The 25158-nt window shown below is 38.0% G+C and overlaps 1 protein-coding gene across 1 annotated transcript; it reads right to left on the minus strand.

Moving 5' to 3' along the window:
* Positions 1–3776: 3776 nt before the first annotated feature.
* On the minus strand, positions 3777–11511 carry LOC122067541. Its single transcript, XM_042631380.1, has 4 exons — positions 11394–11511; positions 11170–11224; positions 8874–9043; positions 3777–4463 (listed from the first exon to the last, which is right to left on the minus strand). Exons 1-4 carry the CDS (start codon positions 11509–11511, stop codon positions 4144–4146), a joined length of 663 nt encoding a protein of 220 aa, XP_042487314.1. The 3' UTR covers positions 3777–4143.
* Between the last annotated feature and the right edge of the window lie 13647 nt (positions 11512–25158).

A 25158-nucleotide genomic window follows, 5' to 3' on the forward strand; every position in this document is an offset into this window, starting at 1 on the left:
GAAAAACCCAGACATGTTCTCTTGCTCTTGTCATGTTATCATTTTCCCAAGCTACGCTACAGTTTCCTAAGCACTTCCACACCTCAATTGAGGCTTCATCTAGGCCTAAAGTCCTACCTGCTTTCATCTTTCTTAAAATGTTATTAACCTCAGCCACTCCAATCTATCGCATATACCTATGTTGTGTGGTATCTTGCTGACTAATGCACTCTTTCGGGCTACTCCCACTAGATCTGACTCCATTTAAAAGCTTGCTTGCAGAAATAATCACCCCACGTCTTCAAAATGTCATCTTTTGCAAGCACTCTACCATTCTCATATTTGATTAAAGTGACAATGTTAACTAGAAAAAAATGAGAGAGAGAGAGAGAGAGAGAGAGAGAGAGAGATGAGTCATTTATATCTAAACATTAATTCAATGCTTTAAAAATATTTCATCCTAAATTTTCTACATCAAGTTTCTCACTTCTTACATCTCTCTCTCCCTTACACCAGAATATCATTTAATCATTGATTGATTAGGAAATTACATTCCCCTCCTCTGGACTATGGCCTAATAGCAGTTTTCCCCCACGTACTTTCATAAATGCCAATCCCCTCCCCTATAGTTTGAGGATTCTTTCAATTGTTCCATTAGTGACTGACGGTGTTAATCTAACCTGTAAAAAGTCCGATTTACCCTTGTGGCATCTACATATATTTCCACCACTTTTTTAGAATTTTCCTATTTGTCATTGAAGATTCTACTGAAACAACACTTTTAAGACGAGCGTGAAGCCTCTGTAAAGCAACTTCTGCCCCACCAATTCCACTGTATAGAGATAACATTGTCAAACCACCAGGAAAATACACTTCAAGACAGAGATATGACACCCAAGTGTGTCTGTTTGGAAACAATGTTTGAGTGATCCAAGTCTTTCATTTGGATCACAGCCAGCAACTAGAGTGTGATGCAATGGGTAACCTAATATGCGTTCAACCTGGTTAGGTTCAATGGGGTTGAGTTTGTACTTGCCTACCCAGATTAGATTCAATGTCTTGCAATGATGAAATACCGAGGCTTCCTTCTTATTTTATTTTGGAGAATCAAGAGTTTCCAAGATTAGCTCATGCGCTCTGTTTTTTATTTTCTTTTCTTTGGTCATTGGGAGATCTAAAGCAGAGAGGGAAAACCATGATTTCAAGTGCTTCTCCTGAAACAACTACACTATTTCATCATATATTACTAAAGGAGATAAATATAGCTTCTTTCTTATTTTGTTTTGGAGAATCAAGTTTCCAAGATTAGCTCTTGCACTCTATTTTTTTTATTTTCTTTTCTTTGCTCATTGGGAGATCTAAAGCAGTGAGGGAAAACCATGATTTCAATTGCTTCTACTGAAACACAGCCACCACAGATCTCTTCTCCACACATATTGCTTTGAAAACATCTCATAATTCTCAGAGCAACCCTGCTTAATCTCTGGCTCCAATGGCAGAATATACACATATGCAGAAACCCATCTTTTCTGCCAAAAAACTGCAGTCAGGTTATCAAACCTCGGTATCAAGAAAGGGGATGTCAACATGATTTTCCTCTAAAACTCCCCTGAATTTGTTTTCTCCTTTATGAAAGCTTCCATGATTGGAGCCATAGACGAAACAACCAACCCATTCTATACCCAAACAGAGATTTTCAACCCTTTTGAATCATCTAAGATCTTTCCCAGTCTGTCACATAGCTAAGAAAATCACAAACATAGAGTAACATCATATCACACAAACTTAATAATGGGTTTTGTGCTGTGGCGAAGCACAAGGGCTATGACACTAGCGAAGCACCAAGGGCAAAGTCGAAAGCTTTGCAAAAAGTGCACAACTACGACGAAGCAGAAAGGGTACAACAAACAATGATGAGGAAGGGCACAGCAAACGACAGTGGAACACCAGAACCACAACGATGAAGCTTCGCAATGGAGGAGCTATGTTTAGCCTTTTATGGCTTAAAGCTTATTTCGTGTGGGAAGGGTAATTTCAGTATGAAATGTAATGTTTGAAGGATGAGGTCATCACTTAGCAGAGCTATCTAACGGAAGGGGTACGATTGAGAGAATCTTCAAACTATAGGGGAGGGGATTGGCATTTATGAAAGTATGTGGGGGAAAACTGCTATTAGGCCATAGTCCAGGGGAGGGGAATGTAATTTCCTCTTGATTGATTTTAAAAAAATAAAAAAAATAAATAAATAAATAAAAAAAAAAAACCTAATTGTCTATCATTATTTGAAATTTAAAAATGATTTTTAATTATTATCTTAAATTACTAATTGCTTCAATGGACATGATATATGAATGAAATACATTTATTTTGTTTGTTTGTTTCATTTAATTTTTTATTTTTTTTGGTAGAAATTTAATTTTTAATTTGAGCCCATATAATACCCCTTCTCTCTCTCTCTCAAACATATTGCCTGCACATGTGATTTTGCTAGTACACACACACTCACATACACACACACACACACACACACATATATATATATATATACACGTATGGGAAAAGAACACTCCCTGGTGACACGGTCCTTCTGCCAGCGCAGGGGCCAATGAGAGAGCACACATGGGTATAAACAAGGGTTGGGTTTTTAGGTTTCACTAGGGTGGGAACATCATTTTGACGCCCTTATGTCTAGGCATGGGGACCGAGCGACCAATGAGTGTTCATTTCTCTAGAGAGAGAGAGAGCTAGGCACACCGTTGGCCAGTGCCACCTATAGGGGTGTCAATACCTAAACCGAACCAATAAAACCATCACGGAACGAGTCGATTGAACCTGGACCAAACCAAACCGAAGGCTTATTGGGCCTGTTTTGGTTTGGCATATTGGAACCCCCTTAACAAATCGAGCAGCACCAAAAATTGATTGGACCCGTAATAAACCAAAACCGATTCAAAAACCAGACCGAAACCGAATCAAATCGATAAGAAACTGAAAATAGCCCAAAATTCATTTTAAAAAAAATCAAAACCTACAAAACTTTGTATGGAAAATCAAATCTAAACCAGTCAAAAAATCAAAACCAACCCAATTACAAATTGATGCGAGAAACCGAAGTAAAACCAAAATCAAACTGCACCGAAACCAAAATCAAAATTTTCTATTCAACCCAGACCGAAACCAGGCCAAACCAACACGTTAGCCACCTCTCTCTCTCTCTCACACACACACACATGGCGGTGGAGAAACGGAGTTGCAACAATTAATGGATTGAGCGGTGGAAATGCGTAAAGGAGAATCCAACGATTAAAAAAATGGAGTTCAGCCAGGGGAAAGCGGATTTTTTTTCTTTTTAGCTGCAGCATCTTTTAGAATCTGATTATCGGAATAGCACCAAAAGCTGGTCTTGCTAGAGACAGCTGGTAAAAAGAATGAAACTTTGTCGAACTGCTAATCTCCTTAAGACAGTCGATCTTCTTCTCGGGCCGGGGGGAGGGGGTGTTCAACCAGGAGAAAACGAATTCATGGATATGGTCTTATCTGCTGTCTTATGGGGTATCTTTAGCTTTTTTACTGTTGTTTTGGTTATATGTCAATTGACAGATGGTGAGGATTTCTCACTTTGTATCAGGTTATGTTCGCCTTTAAACATTGGTTCTCTACCTGAACTCTTTACGTGTAATTGGAACAATAGCAGCGTCTGCTTAAGAGAGAGAGAGAGAGAGAGAGAATCCATTCAACTAGAAACTTTAGCGTTGCCTTCATTTATAGTGCCATGCTGGAATACAGACTACCAAGTCTTCAGTAGGCTAAAGGTGGTTGTTGGTCCAATAAAGAAGAAAATATATACAGCAAGAGATCAACTTTTCATGTGACACTAAGGCCTGTTTGTTTCTTTACAAAATTGCCAGATGATGCCGGCTGTTATTACCATTGACAATGACAAATTATCCATCACCTAACCTAAGAAATTGAACGTAATCAGGAAAAAAAAAAACCCTCAAGAAAGTGAAAAGGTCAGTATTCTAAACTGCACCAACTGCTACAAAGCCCAGCAGTGATTTTACCCTATTCGAGCGCGTAGCCAAAGGAATAATTAGTTTATGCCCAGCATGAAAGACCTGAATGATAATAATTCGTTCTCCTTCCAGGGAACGGATCCTCAGGTTAGTACCACTTGAAAAGGTTAAGCCCACTGCCACCCTCTACAACGGTCTCTTCTGAAGAACCTGATCCACTCTCCATACTGTCATCTAAGCTATCATCTGGAAGGAGTTGTATTCGGCTAGCATTTTCAACGACCCAATTAGTGAAATCAGGCGAGGATGCCAACTCGGCAATGCCTTGCCTGGTAGATTCTCTCGTAAAATCTTCATATTCATTCTTTGAGAACCTCTTACGGTATGGCACACTGTGGAAGGTCGAATAGTAGTCCCGGTCCTGCTGGCATGCTTGTGGTCCCTTAACGGTGTGTGGTAAGACCAAACCTGCAACCCAAAACACAACCAAGAAAAGAATTAAGGATGAGTAACCCCACCCTTAAGAGCAAGAAAAGAATTCTGCACATATGTTTAGTTTATTTCTTCATTCATTGACCATACTAGTTAAAAAATTTTGCATGAATGATGAGATATATGAGTTGGATACCCCCGTTCCCAGCCATCCTACCATTTTAGTTAGGATAACTCTCTAGGTTTCCCAAACCTGTCCGACACCATGTGGTGTAGTAGTTCTCAACAGCAACATTCCCTAATATTGGTTAGTGTTATGTGATGTAGCTAGTGCCGGGTAATGCTCACATGTTGCCCCAAGGATACCAATCAATCAAACATTGCATAGAAATCTGTGATGAACTAGCTTCACTACTAAAGGGGGGGTGAATCAGTAGGCACTAATATTTCTCTCAAACATTACCTTGACAACTTGACAACCCCACTGTACTACGAGCACTGAAATAGATGCAAACCTATATACATTGTTGGCTGGGGCAGTCCCAATTTTACCAACTACAGTTCCACTCCCGCCTCCAACCAGAGATGATTAGGCCTACCAGGAGTGTACACCCGCTCTAAGTGAGCAAGTCACTTGAGCAAACCCACCTAACCCACCTAATACCATTTCTCCACCAAGAAATAGGTTTTTACATCCAATGTAGCTTCAATGCATCCAAAGAACAAGTAGAAATGATTAATAGCAATCTCCAATGTCCCTAATGCATAGACTTAGCTTCACCTTCAAAATATGGGCTGAGTAGGTGGGTTCATCTCCATAGTTGTCACGGTGTCGCCAAGGCGCCGATTAGGCATCCCGGTGGTTTAGAGTGAGCAAATCGGTTGACCAATTAGGTTAACCCTCATTAATCGACCACCAAGGGTCGATTGGCATCACCAAATCATCCCTTGCGACAATTAATGAGGGTGAACCAATAAATTGGTCACCATTTTGTATTTTTTTTTTTTTTTAAGTTATTACTATTAATTAATAAATGGGTAATTTACAACGCCACCCCCTGGAGAATGGTATTCCTAATACCCCCTCTTTTTCACCAAATTAGACTCAGACCCCCTACCATCAGTCACTGTTACAGAATATACTAAGAATGTTGACATCAACAGTTCATTTTTTTTTTTCTAAATACCATTTTTCCCTTAAAAATAATGAAGTACCAAAATTACCCTCATTACTTGTAGTCCCCAAATTGATTTCACCATAACCCTAACCCACCAAAAAGGAAACTAAAAAATGGATGCCGTCTCCAGCGCCGACGAAGTTTCAGGTGGTACCTCTCCCACTCTGATTTATAACCGAGTAAAAGAGCACTAAAGTAGGTGTGAAGGGTCTCGTCGATGCCGGCTTAGATAAGGTCCTTCGAATCTTCATCCACCCACCCGAAGCTCTCCTTGATCTACCCTATCAGTTGGGTTCCATTCAGAGCCACCGTCAGACCCATTTGACAATCCCGGTTATAAACTTAAACTTGGAGGAGGGCACCTTCGATTTCAAATTCAGAACATCCAGGCTTTTGTTTTAGCCAAAATAGCCTACAAGAATAAACAACTGAGTTCTTTTGTTTTAGCCAAAATAGCCTACAAGAATAAACAACTGAGTCCCTAGCTATGTAAGAAACCTATTCAATCACACTCACTTAACCATTAGGAAACTAAAAACAAAAAGACACTTGAAAGGAAACCATCTACACTAAGTCTCTCTTTGGTTTGATTTCTATTTGTATGTATTTGACTTTTTTCTATTTTTACAAGTGTTTAGTATAATTTATAGCACTTATTTCAATTTATAATAAATTAGAATAAATCACAAATCACAAGTTAGTCTCAAGCTATTTGTGATTTGTGGCAAAAAATCATTTATGTTGATTTTTACCACCTTAAATGAGCACGTGTGCTAAACTACTCAAAATCAATGGTAAATATGTAACTTCAGTATGTTTTATACTTTTCCAATAAAAAATCCCAAACCCTATCATATCTCTCGCTTGAAGCTCAAATGAATATTATTTGTGGTCCATAATTTATTGTCACAAATAATTTCTAAAAAATAGTTAATAAATACAAATAGAAATCATACCAAAGAAAGCCAAAGTAAAGGTCTTTAACTTAAATCAAACAGCTTAAACTAATCTAATAAAGTAAATACCACATTCCTACCTCCTACCCCTAATTTAGGCCCATTAAAGTGGCCCATTACAAATAAAATCCATATGACCAAAGGCCCAACACATATATAAACTCAACCAAAGGACTGTTTTCACTGGTTGCTTTCACTAAAATAAGCCCAATTCTATGTTTTATCTACATCACCCACTTTCCCAGTGTTCAAATCATAGAACTCAAAAGCTTTTGGACAACCAAACCAAATGAGCCCCGTACAAATAAAGATGTATATGAAAACCAGATGACCTGTATTACCAGTTGGGTCAAAAACTGATAGCGGTAAAAGTTGAACATAAAGGTTATGTAGGTGCAGGCCTCACAAGAATGCATCCTAGTGTGGTACTGGCAGCATCATCTGTTACATGCCAGCTCAGGTGCAGCCTTTTATTAAGTAGGAGATCCTATCCTTCTCTAGTTATGTGCCAAGTTCTAACACAATCCAACTTCTACATAAAAAAAAAAAAAAAAAAAAAAAAAAAAGAATTGGTGGAAGAGCACAAGTTTGAGCAATCTGAAGCATCATAAATACTGGGAAAATTTGCAATTCATTGTACACCATATGATTGATTAGAGTCCCAAATTGTACACATTACCCTGCCTTCTTCCATTCAACAGTTTGGATTTGCCCAATTGGCATGGCATGTGGAAAAAATGCAGCTGCCAGAACTGCACTCCACATACAATGCTGGGCTTGCATCCCGTTTGCTTAGTAGATATCTGACCTTTAGTCCATCAAAGAAGAATACCGATAGGACAACAGAAGTTCCTAATTTATTAAAGTGGTATCAAAAGTATTAACTTCTATTGGTAATAATAAATTATAAGATGATGCAATTCAAATTGCTTGGATCCATGTGGCTGACCCCATTAAGTTGGGATAAGGCATTGTTGTTGTTGTTGTTGATGCCATTCAATCTAAAGGTTCATTTTATCTGTCTTATTGATTGCCTTCTTTGTCTACTCCATTTCTTTTACATTGCACGCTATAATTTCATAAGATTTGGACTACAGAGTTCGTGGTGTTAAAAAGGTTTAGGCTACAGGTTTCACTAACCATGGTTTAAGGTTAAGATTCTATTGTTTCAATTTTCAAATTTATGGGGTCAGATTTGGTGGTTTAAGTTTTCGATTTGAAGATTTATGGTTCCAAGTGATTTAATGACACTCTTCAGTGACATTTGAATTTTTTAGGCTCCCAACCAACTTTCCAGGACTCTTGTTGGGTGATGGCCTACAAGTTACCTTCCCCCTAAAATATTTTGCAATATACACCATGATAAATATGTAATCGTCAAAATACGTATTCCTAATGTATTTTATTGATACAAGAATTTATCAAGGAGTCTACACCATAGTTGTCAAGGCATCGCCTAGGCGTCCAGGCGGTGATGCAGATATGCACCCATGGAGCAATCCATACCTATCTAGGTGTCCAGACAGAGATGAACTAGATCCATATTTGAGCTTTTGGGGTCTACCAGGATTTTAGTAGTTCTTTTTATTTGTAGAAAATAATAACATTATTCACATTATTTCATAACGTAGGATACGCAGGTCATACTTAAGAGTCAGTTTAGGATGTTTTCCTTTTTGAACTTATTTCCTTGTTAAAGTCAAGTAGGAGTTTGATTTTTTTTTCTTTAAATACTTGTCACCACCGATTGAAACGAGAGATTGCGAAGATATATTGAGTTTGGTGAAGAGCATCTCAGGGATTCTTCCCTTCCCCTACAGGCCCTCCATCAATTGGTATCAAAACCGAAGGATCCTCTCCTTCATTCTCTTTTCCTTCCCATCTTCCCCCCTTCTCTATTCTAGTTTATGTCCCTGAGAACAACCATTAAAAAAATTTAAAATAAAATAAAATAAAAAAATAAAAATTGTTCACAACAGAGAGAGCAATTTAACTCGTCCCTTCTCCAACCGAAACCCCAACCCACCCTATGACTCATCAATCGAGCCCCTCCCTTCCTCCTAGGCTTCCACCAGCAGAGAAAAAAAATAAAAAACTGCTAAAACCCCAAATTTGCTAAAACCTCATCCCCACCCTTTGATTTTTCAATTGGAATCTTCCCTCCTCCTAGGGTCTCGACAATAGCAAAAAAATAAAACAAGCAAGAGGACGAGAAGAAGAAGAAGAAGAAGAAGAAGAAGAAGAAGAAGAAAAGATACAAAAAGAGAAGCAGCAGACACAAGAAAAAAAAAAAAAGAAAAAGGCATTCATACCTATTTGAGGCTCGAAACCCTCACCATAAGTTGACTTCCGGCATCGAAAGAATCCTTCAACGTCCTTGATTCCCTGTTTTGATTTGACGTGGAGGATCTCTCCTTCTTCCTCGTAGCTTTCTCCTTTGGTTCGACACAGTAAGGCAAGAGCAAGAGATTTTCTCACTCTTCTTGTCGGTTATCGTGATACCTTTGCCCTTTAATTTAGTTTTTTTTTTCCATTAGTGCCCCTTCCTTCCCATCTTACTCTTGGCTGTCCTATTATTTTTTTTTCCTACCAAATATACCGTGCCCCCACGTGATATACTCCACCGTGTTTCAAGTTGAACTTTTCAAAATTCTTACAAAAAAAAAGTTGAACTTTTCAAAATTACAATCATGCCATTCACATAGGGATTTCTATATATTTACAGTTCTGCCATCATCTCGTCAACTTTCATTTATTTACCCTTCTGCCACTCACTCCATCCATAGTGATTCCAAAAAACAAACGTAGACGATGGACCTAGATCTTTTATTGGATATCTGTCAACAAATGCAATTGATACGAGAGAAGCTTGATGAGGTTCAACGACACTACAAGGACATCAAAGCCCAAGCACTGTTCACATCTGATTATATACATTACCTTCAACTATGTGATATCAACCATTGAACAACAAGTGGATGAGCAAGAAGACAAACCACCAAATATGGAAGAAAAGATGGCGTCGTCGGAAGTTGAAAACTAACTTGTGGAAAAATTTAAAATGGTTGATCTCTTCAGTGAACCGTTCAATTTTATTTTACCAAGTCACTACTTCACCAATGAACTTCGCGTCGTGGATTTCATAGCATTCGATCATGCTTTCGATGGTGACTTCATACCTGTAAGGATAGATGTTGATCGATTAGTGATGATTCTCCCATTCTATAAAACTCGTGGACGATTTTTTCTCGACACTAGGGAAATTGATGCAGATACGCAGCCATGGAGCGATCCATACCAATCTATGTATCCAGACAGAGATGAACCATGTCCATATTTGAGTTTTTCGGTCTAGTAGGATTTTAGTAGTTCTTTTTATTTGTAGAAAATAATATCTTTTATTCACTTTATTTTAGAAAGTAGGATACACAGGTCATAGTTAAGGGTTGGTTTAGGATGTTTTCCTTTTTGAACTTATTTCCTTCTAGCACTTGTTTCCTTTTTAGAGTCTAAGTAGGAGTTTGATTTTTTTTCCTTTAAATACTTGTAACCACCAATTGAAAAGAGATATTGAGAAGATGAATTAAGTTTGGTTTTGGTGACGAGCCTGCGGGCACTGTGTGTGATCCCCTAGCTGGGGTTTGGGCGACTATCACCTTAGTGCAAGGCACAACACATATTTATGTCAAATATCATTTGTTATTTTGTTTACTTAAGATATTATTCATAAATAAGAAAATGACCCCCTATTTGAATCCAATAAAAATGATTTAAAAAAAAATTCCCAAAGAATAAAAAGTCAACTCCCGAGTCTAAGAACAAAAAATGGATTTTTTGTTGTAAGGGTGATTTTCAATTTTCAAATGCTTAAGTTTTTCTCAGTTCTGAAAATTTCATAAATCTTATTGTGGTAAACATTACAAAAAATCAAAAGTGCAATAAAATAATCTTTTGTTTTGATGTCCACATAATTTTTTCATTCAAGCGATTTCAACAACATTCACGCACTTTAAAATAAGTTTGACTAGAACATAACTTTGTCATTATGACTTAGATTTAAGTAATCTTAGACTTATTGAAAAGTTTGTTTTTAGCTTACCTAATACAAAAAGTCTAATGTAAAAATAAAATCATTTGTCCAGTCAAACTTATTAGAAAACAAAAGCATTTCTCTAAATGTTAATTTGTGATGAATTAATGTGACTTAATGTTGATTTTTGATGACTTGATGTGGTTTAATGTTGATTTTCAATGATATAAGGTATATGAAGCATACTAAATAATGCTAGAAAATAAAAAATAAAAAATAAAAAATAATAATTGGGTGCATCTTGGTCGCCAAGGGCCTACGCGCTTAGGCACCCCTCCACCGCCTTGGGTCGCCTTGTTGCCTTGGCAACTATATCCATGACTTTCTATGCTATCCATGATAAGCTTCTTAAAATGGTTCACCATTGTCCAACCAATAAAGTGATGCTCATTCTTGTGAGTCCACATTGAAGCAAGAATCAAGTTCTTAGTTTCGGACCTGGTTTCAGGCCTGAACGAAACCGAGATGTGCTAGATCTCGTTACAAGGTTTCGACACTAGGCCGCCATGGGTTGATACCCCAGTGTTGAAACTTGGGTTTCGACCATGGCCTTCCTTTTAGCCAGGCCCGAAACTGAAACAACTCAGAGGTTTTAGTCAGTTTCAATTGAGGTTTAGTTCCATGCATTAAAGCCTCCTATTAGTGCTAGAAAGTATATGTTGCAAAGAAAAGAAAGCAAATGATCTCATCACACTTAGAGGATGCAAGCACATTTATACTAATTAAAAGACCAAAAGTTTACCTTTAGTGGGAGAATCAGACCAAGCAAATGATCTCTTTGGGCTATTCCATAATGCTCTTTGAGAGTCCATCTTAGCAGACCTACTAAGGAATTCAGCACGATTGCGACTTGGAGGCATGTCTTTAGCCCTTCTTGACCACAAGCCTCTACTCCCAATATGTGACTGCTTTCTATAGGAAGAAATAATACTACAATATGTTATTAAGAAACATTTTGAATTGTAGCAAGAAAGGAAGTAAATGAGTTTTAACCATATCATGGTAAGTGACAAACAGGAGGCTAAAATGTAGTGTTTAACGAATCCTTACACCACAAATAGGATTGCATTCCCTTTGTGATCTGTAACAGTCAGGTGTCAAGTTTAGCATGTCTACAGTGCTGGGTTAGCTCTCAAAGCTTTCTTTCCTCTTGGACTACTGTTCTTCTATGGTACTTTCAATTTTCTACCCTGATTAAATGTCTTTTTACTTATTTACCCCGGAAAAAAACACCATAAATAATAGGGGGAATCGACCCAATTAGTGTCAAACTTCTCTAAAGTATTCTCCAATATGATAATTATATTGATAGATTGGATATGCTCCATATCACCCAATCGGTCAATCTTGGGTTAAAATGCCATAAGTGTGCTTAGTGTGGGAACTTGGGCTTGCCTGACTTTTTCTGGGCTTCAGCTGTGATTTCCAGTCCATCGGTCTAGGGTTGACATCTCCAAACCCAAGGTCAGGCCAGGAGCCGAACCCAGCCTAGCCCAAGCCTATTTACATGCAATTTTAATGTACTTGTGTGTGTGTGTGTGTGTCTATCTATGTGCTGCAATGGTTAGCTCCATGGACTACTATCACAAAGATCAAAGGATAGAATCCTTCCTTAACTTCACTTCAATGAATATATTTATGTGTTTTGGGCTGCCACAATTGGGCAGGGCCAGGCTTGTGCTAGCATAGGTGAACTTGGGCTGCCCAACACATATACAACCCAACCCTAGACTTATTCCTCTTCTTCTTGCATAGATGAACTTAGGTTGGGCTTAGGTCTTGCTTGGGTTTCAATAACACAGCCTAGCCTGATATAGATCAAAGCATGGAAAGAATAAGTCTAGGGTTGGGTTGTCTATGTGTTGGGCCTTTGGTCCATATGGTTTTGAGTGTAATGAGCCACTTTTATGGGTTTAACTGGAGGTACTAAGGTCGCATATGGGATTAAATAATTTATTTCCTTTTTCATTAGTTTCATTTTTAGTTGTGTTCAATTTAAGGCACCGTTTGACAACGTTCCGTTTCTGCGTTTTCTACTTCCCAGAAACGGAGAAACAGCCTAAAAAGTGTTTGATAAAGTTGTTCCATTTTACCCGTTTATAGAAACATAAATCAAAATTTATGCATATTTACAATTCTAGAAAGGAATTTGATGAAACAGTCGGACTTGTTTCGTCATTTCTAGAAACGAATTTGATGGAGAAAAAAGGCTATGTGCCCGATAAATCTCTCAACTATTTAAACATAAAAAGAAACACCCTCTCTCCCTTTTGGGCATCTAATGATACTATTGGGTTTTTTAGTGGTATTATGTTTGCAAAAAACATTTCGAGAAACAGGTTTATCAAACACCAAAATATCCGTTTTTGTTTCCAGAAACTTGAAAAGCCGTTTCTGCTATTTCTAGACATAGAAACGGCAGAAACGTTATCAAACGGTGCCTAAGTTGTTAGTCTCTGTTTTTTCTTACGAGCTAAGTTATTAGTTGTTAGTTTCCTTTTCCGTTGTTTCTATTATCAGTTTTCAGAAACTAATGCAGCAGGCAATTAATTGTGGGGTTTCCTCTTTTGGAACCTTCCAATTGCTGGTTGTATTCCCTCCCTCATAATCACTATTAATACAAAGCAAGGAGGCTCCCATAGCTGAACAATTTGAAGAAAAACAATTGTTGTAATTGCTTCTGCCTTCTCCATGGAGATTTGTCTTGTGTTTGATCAAGGCTGATGGAACTAGTGAAGTTGATCCAGTTGATTCTCTGTGGTTGGTAAGATAAAAGAAATCACCATAACTTCGTCTTATAGTGATGTTTCCTCTGTTTTCAGACCTGAAACAGAGATCGATAGATCGGATCTGCATACCCCTATTTTATATGATGTTTAATCATGCTTTACAAATTATCCTTAGTCCTATATCAGTATCCAAGTTACCCCATTCATCTAGTGCTATTCTGGTCTCAGAAACCCTAACTTCTGGAATCGGTAGACTTATTTTCCAGATCTGATCTCTTCTTTTATTCTGAGCTGCTTTGTATTGCTGTTATACCTTGATTGTTGGTTGTTCTTTGAGAAGTATCCCGCAGTTTTGGGACTAGGTTGACTTGTCAATGCTAGTTCTACATTACAGGGAGAAGAATACTGTTCATAGAACACTGTTCTCATGATCAGTGATCTGGGTCCATATTTTCCTATTTTATTGATGATTTAGTTTAGTTTCTATTTTCAATAAGTTTCTATTTGGATTAGTCTTGGACAACAAGTTTGGGTCAGAAATAGTTATGTGCCCCAAGTTTTGTTAGTTAGTCAAGTATTGTATTGTTTCCTTTTTTTATTTTAGTCAAGTATTGTTTCCTTTTAGTCCTTTGTTTCCTTTTTACTTTGTTACAAGTTGGACAAAGTAATTACAGTTTAAAGAACAAATGGAAGTTGAAGAATTATATCAATATTTAGAAACATTTTTAGGAGAAACTATGAAAGCAAATTGGGAAAGATATAAGGTAGAATACCCAGATGAAATGAGAGCATTAAAGAATTTTGGACCAAATTCATATAATTTTGTTAATAAAATACATATGTTAGTAACAGGAAAAGACCCTAATAGTGCTAGAATAGAACAACAAACAGAAGCCTTAGCACAGTTAGAAAGATTAGTTTTAACAGATTATAGCTATGCAAAAAGTTTTTTAAAAGAATATTATTATTTTGCAAGCATAAGTGGAAATTATTTTACCCAATTAGTAAAAGATAAATTATTCCAAAAGTTGCCAGGACAGTTAGGAGAAGAGATAAGACAAAAATGGCATCCCATGAATGATAATCCAGNTAGGTTTTGGAAATGGTGGATAAGTTGGTGTTTGTGTTATATGTTTAAATATTATAATACTGTGTTTATTAACATATAATCCTCCTGATTGTGCTAATATAAATCCTAAACCTAATAACATATCCCAAGGGCATTTCCTTAGGTATACATCATTAAGTGGGTAATCTATTGAATACCTCTCATATACATCTTTAAAACTTATAGAGGCTGGTTTTAATCTATATTTATACTCGGTTTCTATTCCATCTACTGATGTTGCTATTGTTGGCTTCTTGACTTCTTCAAAATCATTTTGGTCAAAAAACTTTGGATTTATTATAGAACTAGTACATCATGTATATATTATAGCTTTTACATAAACTATTTTTTTATTTATCTTTATTCTACAAAGTGTTTGCAAATTATTTAAACTATATTTTACTTGACAAAATATAGATGTTTCTATTTCTGGTTTTTCTATAGTGGCTAACACATGATGTTCTGTATTTTGGTTACTACAACTGGGTCTATCATCTGTTGATCCAAATCCTCCTATTCTTTTCATATCAGGTCCTTGTTCATAATTCGGGAATATTATGGCTTGTGCTATTTTTGTCCTGTTTTTACATTATGTGCTATTTGAGTAAAATTTCTTATTATTACATGAATATTATCTTCATAGTCAGAATATAATATTCCCCCTATTATCATCATTCCTCTTGCTGCCATACTAGATCTTGTTTCTAGTTTTATCCCATATCTTTTTGAGATTGAATATCTTACTTGAACATCTATTACTGTGATATCATTTGGTAATATAGTTATTTCCATGGGTGAAAAGATATCATATCCTAAAGATCCTCTTGTTGATTTTATTGGTTTTATTCATCCATTTTCAATTATCTCTAACCATTCTATTCTTGGCTCTTCCAATATTATTAGATTTTGATCTTCTTTGTTCTGTAACTGAGCTTTTAATATAGTTATTTCATCTTCCAATATCTCAATCTTCTTAGTAATTATTTTGTCGTGTAATTTTACTATCTTCTCATCAATCTTCTGAACATTCTCTGATTTGTCTAAGCAATTCTTACATCTTTCTTCAAAGCATTTTTCACATTGATATCTTACTGTTATCCATGGATATCCTTGACATTTCTTGTATGCTATATCATGTGATCCTGATCCATTTTTCCATCGATGATTATCTTCTGTACATGTATTTGTTAATACACATATGTTTTCTAAATATTGCTGCATTACACTTGGTATTTCTTCTTCATCATTTTCATCTTCAAGATTTGGATTAAATATTTCTATTGATACAATGTTGTATATTGATTCTGTATCACTTATATCATCTTTAACATCTATCAAACAGCATTTTAAGTCTTGTACCATTAAAGATCTTTTTGTATCTTCATTTATCCTTCTTGGACACTTTGATGATAAATGATCATCTCTGTCACATATAAAACATCTTAACTTCTTTTTATAGATTCTGTCTGGATCATGTGGTCTATTTCCCCATGCCATGTTTGGGTTATTAGGACCATATGGTCTTATGTTATCATATATTCCATCGTTCATTGCTTCTATATGTTGTAATTTTGGTATATCGGATGCTAAACTACTATTTTCATCATTGTCATTCATTTCTTCATTAATTAATAATCTAGGATTTATTTCACTAATTTCACTAATTTCATCTTTAACACTTTCATTTTCTTCTTCTATGGATTTTCTTATAATAAATCTATCTCCTCTATCAATTAATTCATCTTCTGTCATTATTTCTGATTCTATTGCTAAATTTTCTAGCCTAATTTTGTCTTCTTTAGTAAGTTCTATTTCATATTTTCTTTTATATAATAATGTTCCTATTAATCCATATTTATCATGTTGTTTTAATATTTTTATCTCTTCTTGTGTTATTATTCTATCTTCTATTACTACTGTTGTAGCATTATGGTTTTCTAAGTCTTTTATCAGTATTTCTCTTTCCTCATTATCTATAGTATCTGTTGAGCTACTTTCGGCTCCTGGTCTTGTTTCATAATCTAAAAATCTCAATCTATAATTATTATTGCTATCTTGATATATTAAACTGTCTCTAGGTACATAGACTGTATTTATTTCACTATCTTTTGTTATTTTACTAAAATTCCATTCTTGTCCTGCTAATATTGTTGGGTCTATTTCTGGTGGTTTTAATAATTTACTTCCTTTTGATCCTATTTTTTTAACAACTTCTTCTATAAATACTTTGTAATTGGTTGTAGATTTATTTGTTATTTTTCCTATTAATCCTATACACATCATTAAATTATCTCATTTAAATGAATCATAACCTTTTGTCATAACTTTTATTTTAATATATTTTGGTAATTCTCTTATTCTTAATTGAAAATCTGGGGCTACATAATATAATGATTTATTATTAGATAAATCTACTTCTGTCATTGCTATTAAAGCTTGTTTTAATTGGGTTTTAGTATCCCATCTCTCATCTATCAAACATATTAATACTTTTGTTCCTACTTTCTTTCTTGCAAATCATTTAATTCCTTTTATAAATAATCCTAAATGAAAATATCTTTTATTTGTTATTAAAATCTGCCTAATTGATTCTTGGCTTATTACATCTATGGTTTCTATTTCTCCATCTGCGACAGATAAAGTAACCTCCTGGTACCCTGAATTTAAACTAGTATTTCTTAAAAATCTATTATGTGCATATAACTGTCTCGGGTCTATCATATGGGCTTGTTGTGTACTAAATCTAGTTATATCAGATTCTATATCTACTACTTCTTCTAATCTTATATCTTCATTATTATTATTACTTTCACTACCTCTTAATACTCTTCTTAACATAATATCATCGGTTGTATTCTGAGATCTTGTATCATTATCTTGTAGTGTTCTACTTCTTTCTGAAAATGGTCTAAACCTATTCATTTTAATTTTTATGGTTTTGTTGAAGTTTCTTCTTCTAGTATTTTTTCTGTTGGTATAAAACTTCCACTGAAAGGCTTTTTACCACTTTGGTATTATCTCATGATGTTGATATCTTTAATCCACTGAGTTTCTGTCCTATATCGTCTAATCCTCTAGCAATTTCACTATTTTTATTTATTACTTCTAATTTCTTTAATATTTTTATTAATCCTATTATGATTAAGTTATTTTGTGCTATTAATATCTGGTCGTGAGATGCTAATGGTTTATACTTTGATAATCCTAAATTTTCTATAGATAATCCCAATGAATAATCTTTTAGTAGGCTTCATAATTCTGTTATCTCTGGTTCTAAACTCATCAATAGTTTTAAATTTCTTATTCTCCTTTGCTCTTCTTGTATAATCTCAATATTTATTTATTATAAAATTTCAATAAATCTTCAAGATTTTTTATTATAATTTCAAATTTATTAGTTATCTCTAGGAATCTCTGTTCTATCTTTTTTGACAATCCTAATAATTCTCGTGTTAAAATCTTGTCTGATTCAGTATCTGTTTTATTCTTTTTTAATAATAGTGTAACACTCTAGTTAATATAGTCTAAATTTTGTTGAGTTTTATATAATGATAAATCTTTTGTATTAGGAAAGTTCTTATTATATTTTTCTAATTCTTTAATTATCTGTTATTGGTTCTGATTTAATCTTTCTGTTAATGATATATTTAAGTCTATTAAACTATTTAATATTTCTAATATATGATATGGATTATTACTATGTAATCTATGTCTATGTCTTATATCAAATCTACAGTCTAATTTATATCTATCAGTTGTAATTATTTCTGTTTTATCTTTCGAAATTTCTAAATTTAAATATTCTAAACTGTTCAGTTTGTTAAACTTCTATGTAAAGCTAATAACGGATAATATCCTCTGTGTAATCATTTCCACTGATTATATCTTAAAATTTGCCTTTTGTATTTATCAAGTATTTCTTCTGGAGTTAAACTAGGTTTTTGTAAAATAATTTGTTTTACTTCTTCTGGGAAATTCTTTAATTCTTCTGAAGATTCTATTATTGAAATACAACAATCTTTATATTCTTCTGAAACTATAACAGATAAAGAGTTTAAATCTATATATTCTATTCTAAAATAATCGTAATGATAAATCCTATTATATTCACTAGTAAGATAATCTATGAAGCTGAAATAATGCAAATAAACAGAAAAGATAAACTTTTTGTAAACTAAATATGCTCAAGTTATAAAACTGCTCTGATACCACTGAATAAAGAACCAAATCCATATAAGTTATAGAGCATTAAAGAATTTTCAAGATATTTAGTTTACAAAATACAAGGAAGTGGTTTTGAATCTTCACATCATTCCTGTAAGTTTTTCTTTTCAAATCTTACTATTAATATGTTCATAATAAGCATGAGTGAGTAGTACTCTAAAATTAAAGGAGTTAAGGACAGATGTAAGGACAAGATAAGAGCATTATGTACATGTAAGTCCATATTTTAAATTGTAAATTCTAATACCACTCTTCCGAAATGATTGGAAGTGGGTTAAGATCGAAGATCTTCCTTAGGGAGTGATTAGGACACTTGAACTCTGTATTATATCAGGAGTAGTGGACTGGTATATAACCAGAGAGTAGTCTAAAGCTCTAAATCTAGATTGGTACCTGCAGGCATTCAGACTAAGTAGCCTTATGTTTATACTACAACCTCTTTTAGTAATATTTCAAAAGAATAGGATCTTACGCTCTGGACGTTGAGGCAAGGTGGCTGTTTGAGTCTTGGTGAGCAGAACCCCTATGTGAGGGTATGAATCATGTTGGCATGGTGTCCTATATGAACTAGAAGACTTGTAGTCCCTGGCTAAGTATTCCCCAAAGTAAAAAGACTGTTTGAGTTAACATTCCAAAAGAACTGGGCATAAATTATTGTGCGTGTATCACCGGTTGAATCCCAGTGTGAGGTTGTGAGTTGTACAAGCATGGCATCCTATGCAAGCTTGAATTAAAGTAAAAAAAGTAAAAAAAAAAAAAGAGTTTTTTTATTTTCATGTGTCGCTCTTTGTCGAAGCCTTTCATCAAAATCCTTATACTCTTTTAATTCCTCTTTAATCTGATCATATTCCTGCTATGCCTCTCTAGATCTCTTTTACATCTCTAGATCTTTTTACATCCTCTTTAAGGGTAGATGTCCTTTTTCCTTAGTTATTAAAAAAAGAAAAGAAAAAAAAGACTTAAATCCTACCAAAACTAATATTAGGTCCATCTTAACATCACCAAAACGGTGAATGAGATGATATAACCTTCTTTTGATCGACCCTTATTTTATATTCATAGAAGTTATTTAATATATAAGTAAAAATTATTTAAAACAAGGAAGAAAGAACTTAGTTGTTAGTGTGGCACTTGCACTAATGTGAGGGCCAATGGAAGTGTGCACTCAGGCATCCAACAGAAGGGGTAAGGTGGTCATTTGCCACCATGTGCATGTTTGGGCTCAAGAACAAACAATTAGGTAGTATTTTTTCTCTTTAAAATAATTTGAAAATGACTTATCATTATGTCATTATTAAAAGTTTCACAATTATCGAGTAGACATGTAAAATGAAAGATTATACCCTCGTTGATAAAATACTTATCTTATATTATAAGGGCATGCAATCAAATAAAATTGCAAATTTTTTTCACCAACCTTTTAGAAGATTCTCCCTTCAACATTTATTGATCTTCTTCTCCTTCTTTTAGCATGTAAAAAAAAAAAAAAAGGACTTCCCATTTTAGGTGCAATCTATATACCTAACCTTAAATAATCTTGATAGATTTATTCTTCGTATCCACTTTATGTCTTCCTTATTGGATGAGACAACAGCTTAGTCGGATCTAGGATGCTAATAAAGGCTTTTGAGTAGAAGGTATCAAAGTCTTAATTAAAGAATTAACCAGTAGGATATATAAACCATGAAGTGATCGCTTACGTATAGTGCTCTCCAATTATCATTATTTTTCTCCTAATCAAATAACACCAAAATCAGTTTTAGATATAACAAAGTTCAATAAATGGACCAGAGATTTTACCCTTTTTGTGCCATTGTGTTTATCCATATATAACCTAATCCTCCTGTTGCTACCGAAAATCCGTATGAGCTGATCCTGCACAAGCTCAGAAGGCAGAGGCCCGGAGCTTTGTCTGGGGTTAGTCCTCCGACGCTCAAGTTAGAGATCGACCGCACAGTTTTTTTACAGGAGTAATGGTGTGGGTTTTGATGCTTACCTTTTTCCTCATCTCCGGCCCCCCTTATAGCCCTTAGGGTTTAGGGTTTATCTTTTCCTTGGAGGAGTCTTCCTCGGGTCCGCCTCCTTTCATTTTTGAGTCCTACTCGGATACGTCTTGTCCCCTGTGTGGGAAATATTCTGTTTATGCTGTTGATGGAGTCGGAGTCCTTGCAACCTCTATCAGGTGGGCGACACGTGTCCAGGTGGGCGACACGTCTCCTTACCCTATGGGGCAATCAATTTGGCCATATCAGGAGCCCCCTTACTCTCACCAGGAGTCTTTTCATATGGGAGTAAGAGTAACCAAGTTTTTCATCATCAATTTTTTTTTTGGTTCATGTGTCCCTTCGGCCTTATTCCTTCTGCTTCGAACTTAGTCTTGCTTGAGACCGAGACCTTCAGTTAAGTCAGCTCAACCTGAGCTCCCAATCGAGGTAGGGACCTTCGGTCAGGTCCGCTCGGCCTTAGCCTGAGCTCCCAACTGAGGTTGTGACCTTCCATCAGGTCCACTCGGCCTTGACCAGAGCTCCCAATCGAGGTTAAGACATTGGTTCAGGTCAGCTCGGCCTTGGCCTAAGCTCCCAATCGAGGTTGTGACCTTTGGTCAGGTCCGCTCGGCCTTGGCCTGAGCTCCCAACCGAGGTTGACCTTCGGTCAGGTCCGCTCGGCTTTGGCCTGAGCTCCCAACCGAGGTAGGGACCTTAGTTCAGGTCCGCTCGGCCTTGACCTGAGCCCCCAACCGAGGTGAGGACCGTCGGTCAGGTCCTCTTGGCTTAACCTGAGCCCCCAACCAAGGTGAGGACCTTCGGTCAGGTCCGCTCGGCCTTGGCCTGAGCTTCCAACCGAGGTTGTGACCTTCGATCAGGTTCGCACGGCCTTTGCCTGAGCTCCCAATTGAGGGTGTGACCTTCGGTCTGGTCCGCTTGGCTTTGGCCTGAGCTCCCAGTCGAGGTTAAGATCTTCGATCATGTTAGCTCGACCTCGGCCTGAGCTCCCAACCGAGGTTGTGACCTTCGGTCAGGTCCGCTAAGCCTTGGCCTGAGCTCCCAACCGAGGTTGTGACCTCCGGTCTGGTCCGCTCGGCTTTGGCCTGAGCTCCCAACCGAGGTTAAGACCTTCGATCAGGTCAGCTCAGCCTCAGCCTGAGCTCCCAACCGAGGTAGGGACCTCGGCCAGGTCCGCTTGGCCTTGACCTGAGCTCCCAACGAGGTTGTGACCTTCGGTTAGGTCCGCTCGGCTCTGGCCTGAGCCCCCAACAGAGGTGAGAACCTTCGATCAGGTCCGCTCGGCCTTTGCCTGAGCTCCCAATCAAGGTTGTGACCTTCAGTCTTGTCTACTCGGCTTTGGCCTGAGCTAAAAAAACCGAGGTTAAGACCTTCGATCAGGTCAGCTCGGCCTTGCATGAGCTCCCAACCGAGGTTGTGACCTTTGGTCAGGTTCGCTCGGCTTTGACCTGAGTCCCCAACCAAGGTGAGGACCTTCGGTTAGGTCTGCTCGGCCTTGGCCTGAGCTCCCATCGAGGTTGTGACCTTCGGTCAGGTCCGCTCGACTTTGGCCTGAGCTCCCAACTGAAGTAGGGACCTTCGGTCAGGTCCGCTCGGCTTTGGCCTGAGCCCCCAATCGAGGTGAGGACCTTTGGTCAAGTCCGCTCGGTCTTAGCCTGAGCTCCCAACTGAGGTGATGGCCTTTGGTCAGGTCTGCTGGGCCTTCGCCTGAGCTCCCGACCGAGGTTGTGACCTTCGGTCAGGTCTGCTCGGCCTTAGCCTGAGCTCCCAACCGAGGTAGTGGCCGTGACCCTCTATCAGGTCAGCTCGGCCTTAGCTAGAACCCCCAACCGAGGCCGTGACCTTTGGTCAGGTCAGCTCGGCCTTCGCTGAGCTCCCAACAGAGGTAGGGACCTTCGGTTGTATCCCTTCGTCAAGCTCCCTTCGGCTTTGCCTTGTTGATCAACAACCGTGGTGATGACCAAGGTAAGGACCTTCGGCAAAGCTAAAGCCATCAAACAGGAGAATTCCTAGCAATTGCCGTAAACTAGCTTACATATTTTTCATAAGTAAAATCATCCGGAGAGCTTAGGATGAGGAGTTACAACTAGAAAATGCTTAGGAGCAAAAAATTACAAAATGTGATTGCTCGCTACTTCACTACTGGTAGAATTTTCTCAAGTTCTTCAAGTTCCACGATCGGGGTACCCTCTCTCCCCCATAGTCTCCAGGTGATAGGAACCCGGTCGTATTATCCTTGAGACTCTTTAAGGACCTTCCCAATTCGGAGCTAGCTTTCCTTGATGCCTCGGGTCTGATATTTCTACCCTTATGAGGATGAGGTCACCCATTTTGTACTCGTTCTTTCGGACTGTGGAGTTATAGTGCCTCGCAACCCTCTGCTGGTAGGCGGCGATCCTTTCTTGTGAGGTGTCCCTGACTTCGCTCAAGAGGTCTAAATTTGCCCGAAGTCCTTTATCGTTTTCTTCTTCATTGTAGTACTGAATCCGATGGGTTACAGCCCCTACCTCCACCGGAAGTACAGCTTCAATGCCGTAAGTTAAAATGAAGGGTGTTTCTCCGGTGGCCGATCTCTCAGTTGTGCGGTAAGCCCAGAGGATATTGTACAACTCATCTGCCCATAACCCTTTGGCATCATCCAGTCTCTTCTTTATTCCTTGGAGCAGGGTACGGTTGGTTACCTCAGTCAGCCCGTTGGTGGATGGATACCCGACAGATGTTTTCCTGTGGTCAATGCCGAGGGCATCACAAAATGAGCCAAAAGTCGGGTTGGCGAACTAAGTTCCATTGTCCATTACCACAACCTGAGGGATTCCAAATCGATAGACTACCTCTCTCTGGAAGAAGTTCCTTACATTCTTTTTGGAATATCGTAGCCAGCGCTTCGGCCTCTGCCCATGTCGTGAAGTAGTCTACCGCCACCACTACAAACTTCCTTTGTCTCATGGCCAGGGGGAATGGGCCCAGGATGTCCATTCCCCCACATGGCGAATGGTATCGGGCTTGATAGGGATGAGAGCTCGGTAGAGTGCTACCTAGGGACAGGGGCAAACATCTAGCACTTGATGCACTTCCCGACTAACGATTCCGCGTCCTTCCTCATTGTCGGCCAGAACAAGCCCTGCCTCAGCACTTTATGTGACAAGGCCCGGGCTCCCAGGTGTTGGCCACATATCCCTTCATGTACTTCTCGGAGTGCATACTCGCCATCGGCGGGGTTCAGGCACTTGAGGTATGGCACGGTGAACCCTATTTTGTACAGCATCTCGTCCTTTAGAAGGAAGCGTGCTGACCTGATCCATACTTTCCTTGCCTCGTCCCTATTCTCTGGGAGCTTTCCTTCCTTGAGGTATTCGGTTATGGCATCCATCCAGCTATGGCCGTATTCGCCTACAGGTAATACCTCTTGGGGTCTTTCGGTACTCGACTGTGGTAGCACTTCAAAATACATCGATCGTCCAAGGTCTACGAAGTTGGAGGTGGCCAACTGCGATAATGCGTCTGCACTAACATTCTCTTCTCGTGGCACCTACCTTACCTTGAATTCCTTGAAGGTTGTTATTCTTTCTCGCACTGTCCTCAAGTACCCAACCATCCTTTGTTCTTTGGCTTTGTAGTCTCTATTCACCTGTCGTACCACGAGCTGTGAATCACTATGCACCACCAGCTCCTGTACCATCAAAGCCCGGGCCAGATTAATTCTGGCTATTAACGCTTCGTACTCTGTTTCATTGTTGGAGGCATCGAAGTCGAACCATAGGGCGTACTCGATTTTGAAACCTCTGGGACTAACCAATATGATCCCTACGCCGCTTCCTGCATTGTTGGAAGCGCCATCCACGTATAATGCCCAAGCCTTTTCTTCTCGGCCCTTGAAATATTCCTGGGGATCGTCAGGGAGCGTCGTATCGGCTATGAAGTCTGTGAGGGCCTGTGCTTTTACTGTAGTTCTCGATTTGTACTGGATGTCAAATTCTCCCAACTCTATGGCCTAGTTTACCAAGCAACTGGACATATCCGGCCGCTGCAGTATCTTCTTCAGGGGCTGGTCTGTGAGCATGCATACCGTATGCAATTGAAAATAGGGCCTCAACTTTCTTACCGCTGTTACCAGGGCGTATGCAACTTTCTCTGTCTTTCTATAGCTTGTTTCGGCATCTAGCAGGGTTCGATTGATGTAGTATATCGGCAGTTGTTGCCTTCCTTCTTCCCTCGTCAGTACTGCATTTATAGCTACTGCTGATACAGCAAGGTACAATTGTAAGGTATCCCTGGCGTTTGGCTTTGTCAGCAGCAGGGGTGCAGCCAGATACTCCTTTAGTTGTTCAAAGGACTTTTCGCATTCCTCCATCCACTCAAACTTCTTGGATCCCTTCAAGGCTCTGAAGAAGGGGAGGCATCTGTCAGCCGACCGAGATAGGAATCGCCCTAGGGCGGCGACTC

This window comes from Macadamia integrifolia, unplaced genomic scaffold, assembly GCF_013358625.1.
Source record: "Macadamia integrifolia cultivar HAES 741 unplaced genomic scaffold, SCU_Mint_v3 scaffold2970, whole genome shotgun sequence".
Taxonomy (NCBI): domain Eukaryota; kingdom Viridiplantae; phylum Streptophyta; class Magnoliopsida; order Proteales; family Proteaceae; genus Macadamia; species Macadamia integrifolia.